Consider the following 4,984-nt stretch of genomic DNA (forward strand, 5'->3'; position numbering starts at 1 on the left):
CCTGCCTCTTGCTTATGTCTACAGACAGCTCCTGATTGAGAGCAGGGGCTGCTGCCAGGCCAGCCGGTGAGCAGCCTGGGGCTGAGTCCACCCCGGATGGATGGTTCTCAGAGCCTCCCCTTCCCCAGTCTGGAGAGAAGTGATTTTTTTTTTTTTGTTCCCAGGAGGACAGTGGAGGGCCCAGACCCTGCCGGAGCGTGGGAAACTGGGGGGCAGGGGTTAAAGAGGGAGCTTAGCGCCACGTAGGCGAGCTGGTTTAGCAGATCAATGCTTTAGCAGGCTGACTGTTCTGATTTTCAGGGCTATTGAGCTCCAATGTACAAGCAAACTGGAAAAAAATAGCTTTGCTGGTTTTCTTTTAATGATTAAAGGTAATGACAGCAGATGTGTTCCTTTGAAGGCCTCCCCCCCTTCATCTCCATCCAGGTTAATCTAATCCTGCTAAATTAAGAACCTGCCAGGCTCGGGGTGCAGCTCAGTGGTAGAGCACTTGCCTAGCATGCACGAGGGGCCTGAGCTGGAACCTTAGCACCGCAAAAGAAGAAAATTCAAAATGAGCCCGACCTACCCACAGAGTGAGGATGCGGGCTTAGCCTCACGGGTGAAGGGAGGCGCCAGGGCCCAGGCTCCAGAACCTTCCTGCCCTGGCTTGTGGGCTTGTCTGCCTCAGCCTGTCTCATATGTGTATGAATGAGCCAGGGTATTGCTCCACAGAAGCAGGGTGGGCATCCCCAGCTGGCGAAGGAGCTCGGTGGAACCACAGCTACCTCTCCGTGTCCACAGCTGACCCGTGTTCTCAGAACTGTCGTCACAGACACTGGCCCAGTGAGTGTGGCTGTGCCCATGATGTCCACACTAAAGGAGAGCAGTAGCATCCCTTTGTTGGACACACCGTCGGCCACATCTTCCTGAGACAGTAGAGAAGGCAGAGTGATGTGCCTTACAGGTCCTAGTGTGCTTGTCTTGTCCCTGTGACTGCAGCCCAGGACCCATGTGCAAGGCCCCGGGGGAGCCCAGGGTGGCTCGGTGGGAAGGCAGTGCACCACTGTGTCAGGTGTTTGGCTCTGGTCCCCTTCCTCACCTCACTTCCAGCCCTGCTCCCCAGTCAACATGGTCCTTTTGTGGCTCTGATCTGTCAACCTTAATGAAGTGGCTTCCTCGGCTGCCGAGGATTGAAAGCTGCTACTGAGGACGTAAGTCACTAATAGAATGGAAAACACCAGAATACTGTGAGGTGCCAAGCTGGGCCTGGCCCAGTGTGGTTCTAAAAGGCTAATAAAAATCCACCAATTAATTGTGACAGCTCAATGGAAAATTATTCAATTGTGAACGGGGGCAAGCCGCTACTCGCAAGGAGGAGGGGAGATGTTGCCATAGAAACATCAATATAAGTTCTCATCTCAGCAGTCACAGCCAGCCCCGGAGTGAGCTGCTTCTGACGGCTGTGTGTGACCCGGGATGGGATGTAGGAGACTCAGCAGCCTTTGAAAGGGATGCTCTGCGTGGCCCCAGGCCTGCACACAGCCCAGACCGAGCCTGTCCCCCCTACACATACCTCCCCTCACCTCCCCCAGGTGGAGATGCCAGGGTTTGGTTTTTTTTTTTCCCCTCACACTCATTCTGAGAAACGCAGGGAACAGGGAAGCGGAGAGGGAAAACAGCCTGTGCCTTCTCTTCTCGTACCTTCGCCCAGTTGCCAATTAAGGGGCTGCTCAGAGAGGTGTACAGGGTACAGGCTGCATGATTTCCATCTCCCCAAAGTGAAGGCTTCAGGAACTCAAGAAAAGAAGTTTCTGGGGCCCAGAGGACCTGGAAGGAGGAGGCCAGCATCCCATTATGATGCTGCAGTTGTTACAACTTTTATTTCAAAAGATACACATGGCAATTCCTAGTTTGGGTATTTGAAACTCATCCTTGCTTAGCACAAAAACAAGAACAACAACAACAAAAAAACCTAACCCAGCCCTTCGGAGTTCAGGTCCCATGAGGCCTTTAAGTTAGCTAACACTACCATGGACAAGAGGCGATGGGCAGCCAGAGGGGATGCACGGGCCATTCGTGGGCAGCCTGGTGCCACTGCTGGGCTTTCTTGCCAGAGGCGTCTTGTGCTAATGGGGTGGAGAACACACTGACTGTTTGGGTTTGTGTGTGCCTGGGTTATTTCCTCTCCTTCATTTCTCTACTTTCCAACTCACATTCTATACACAGCAGAGTGTACTCTTTCACAGCGGCCCTTCAGATGTCAGCTACCCGCGTCCCTTCGGGGACTGTCAGAACTTTGATTTCCCGCTGTAATCTCTCGGTCCACCTACCGACAAATGAACAACAGAGCCAGAGGCCTGTGGTATACACGGCCCCATCACAGCTTCAATGCCCTGCCACTGGGGGCCGGGGGCTGCTCCAATCAGACCACTGGGGAAAGTCAGAGGCTGAGACAGACAGCAGCCCGAGTCATGGGCTGGGACAAGGACACATTGTATTACTGAGCAAGACATACTTGGTTCTCCAGTGTACAGGGTGTTTTTGGGGGGAGGCAGGGGGAGCATTGATTGTTCAGTTTTTGGGTTGTTGTTGTTGTTGTTGGAACACCACTCAGATTTTTCTCTTTAGCAAAGTTGGAAATGAAAACCTGAGCACACAGTCATTCACCACCACTAGTTCACTGTGACACACTGTCTGGGTCTGCCTGGGTTCTTGAGGTTGAGTGGGGCAACAGTAGACAGTCAGACAGGGCAGAGCCCACGCAGGCCCTCACCGTCCGAAGCGGAAGCTAAAGCCTCCCTTCCTCCTGCTGTAGCTGCTCAGTTCCTCTGCCAGAGTCCCCAGGAGGCTGCTGGCCTTCTCTGAGCCAGTGGGCAGGAACCCTGCGGCCTCAGGGCTACCGTCCTGCCTCCCTAGACGGAAGCCGGTGTGCTCCCTGCGCGAGGCCTGCTGCTCCTTGGCCACCAGAAGCAGAGCCTGTGGCTGTGGACTTTGAACTGAGTGAGGGGGTTGTCCCTCAGCCAGCTGGGCCCAGCTCATCCTGGCTCCGATGTCACCGGTGTCTGTGGGTCCCCTTCTGTCCAGCAGGGGAAAGCAGGTGCTCAGGGGCAGGAGGAGGGACAGCAAAGAGCAGAAGCTCCTCATCTAAGCAGAGGAAGGAAGAGGAGGGGTTAGTGGCCAGCGTTGGGCCGCACGCGATCCCTGGACCCAGGCTTCCCACGTCTGGGCAGCCTTTGGAGGAAGAGCTGCGGGCTGTGCTTAGCCTGGGTCCCCAGCAGCCCGGACACCAGGCTGTCTTAGCCAGCACTGGAGCTGGCTGTAGCAAAGGGACTGCTTCCCACTCAGCTGAGCCGGGGAGCTGCCTGCCTTAGTGGCTCAGAGCTAGACCACCAGAGCCGCCAGCTGGCTCGCAGAGGTACCCGGGTGGCCCTCGGGGCTGTGTGCATTTGGGCTCAATTTTCTATTATAATTATTGACTCTCGGGCCGTGGGCAGAGTGAGAAGCCGCCGCCGTGTTTTCAACTTGATAATGAAAAGGTCTAGCAGCTCTGCTGGGAAACCCCTGCTGTCTCCCTAATTCGGGAACAAGTTGCTCTTGGGAGGGGGAGATGGGTCTGGTGGCCCTTGTGTAAGTCAGACACCTACCTGGGGAGGGGCTGGAGGCACGGCTGGGGACAGCCTACACCCACTGAGCTCACTGGACAGGACAGGCTGGGGACTAGAGATTACACACACAAAGGGACTTCTCTGCACAGTAAGTCTGACTGCAGTGAACTCCGCCCCTCCACACAGCTCTGGGCTCTAATGTCAGTGTGGTTTCTCCCTATACCAGCCCTTGGGAAACAATTGCTTCCTGAGTACAGCCATCCAGTCCACCAACCTGGGGGCCACCCCTCAATACCTCGGGCTCAAAGAGGCTCAGGGTTTACCCTAGGCCCTACAGCTTTCTAAGCTGAGTTCAAGGTAGCCTCATTACTCTGTGTCCCATTGTCTCGAGGTCCCCCCACCCCCCATGTTGGGGGCTTCCCTTCCCTCACAGAGGAAGTCTGTTTTTCAGTGGCCATGGGTGCGCTGGGCTGGGCTGGGCTGGCTCGTCCTCTGAGGAAGCCCCTGAGGCTGGGATAGAGGGGAGGGGAGGACTTCTTTCCAGAAGCAGCTCCCTTGAAAACATTTCAAAGAAGTAAGCTCAGCCAGAAAGCTTCAAAAACAACAACAAAAGCAGCCCTGCTTTCTACCCAAATCCAGCTTGCTAAGCCCCCCTGGTCTCCAGGGGCTGGAGTAGCCTCCAGTCTGCTGCTGCTAAAGGGCCTTCCTCAGGCCGGGGTGGAGACGGCCGCCCCACAGGGGACAGACAAACCTCACTCCCTTCTCCCCATGGAAGGGGAAGACCAGGAACGTTCTTTATCCTAGGAGATTAATCCTTCCTGGCTGGCAGCAAGGGCTGGCTGCCTCTGGCGAGGAAGCTGTGGGTCTCCCGGTGCATGCCTGCGCCCAGCTCACCTGGAGAGCCTGTCCCCTCCCGTACTCACTGTGCTGTGAGCTGCTCTAAGAAGGGCAGCTGAGTCCCCTGAGTCCCCAGGCCCCAGTGTCAGGCAGAGCTGCTCAGGTCCCGGTCCAGCAGGCATGGCTCTGGGGTTTCCCTGCTTTATGAAGATCCCTGGTGTGGCGAGCCCCAGCCTTCCTGATGGCTGTGCATTCCTCGCCCTAGGATTCCTTTGGGGCTGCTGGTGGTGAAGGAAGGGGCACTGTGGGCCACAGGACAAAGAGACAACGCAAACAGGATGTGGTCTGATGAGAGAGGCGGGCGCCACCCTTGGAGAACGAAGCATCATCACAGGTCAACTGCAGCCTCTGACCTTGGAGATCCCGGGGAAGGGAGAGACATGGAGGTCCGCTCTTGAGACTCTGATGGTGCTGCCTTTGTCTCCTTCCAGAGACAGTGGGATCACAGAGGCAGCTTCCTCACTGCTGAGGGGGCTGGAGGGTCATGGACTCCCAGCTCC

At 56.1% G+C, this 4,984-nt stretch overlaps 1 protein-coding gene across 1 annotated transcript; it reads right to left on the reverse strand.

The window, feature by feature from the left end:
• Nucleotides 1-1,840: 1,840 nt before the first annotated feature.
• On the reverse strand, nucleotides 1,841-4,747 carry Qrfp (pyroglutamylated RFamide peptide). The gene is made up of 2 exons (XM_052182138.1): nucleotides 4,511-4,747; nucleotides 1,841-3,126 (listed from the first exon to the last, which is right to left on the reverse strand). Exons 1-2 carry the CDS (start codon nucleotides 4,604-4,606, stop codon nucleotides 2,752-2,754), a joined length of 471 nt encoding a protein of 156 aa, XP_052038098.1. The 5' UTR covers nucleotides 4,607-4,747; the 3' UTR covers nucleotides 1,841-2,751.
• Between the last annotated feature and the right edge of the window lie 237 nt (nucleotides 4,748-4,984).

This window comes from Apodemus sylvaticus, chromosome 5, assembly GCF_947179515.1.
Source record: "Apodemus sylvaticus chromosome 5, mApoSyl1.1, whole genome shotgun sequence".
NCBI classification, from domain to species: Eukaryota; Metazoa; Chordata; class Mammalia; order Rodentia; family Muridae; genus Apodemus; species Apodemus sylvaticus.

Coding starts and splice junctions, on each gene's coding strand:
- Qrfp (XM_052182138.1), bottom strand. CDS start 4,606: ATGCCTGCTGGACCGGGACCTGAGCAGCTCTGCCTGACACTGGGGCCT. Junction 3,127..4,510: donor TTAGAGCAGCTCACAGCACA/GTGAGTACGGGA, acceptor TCCTCTGCTTAG/ATGAGGAGCTTCTGCTCTTT.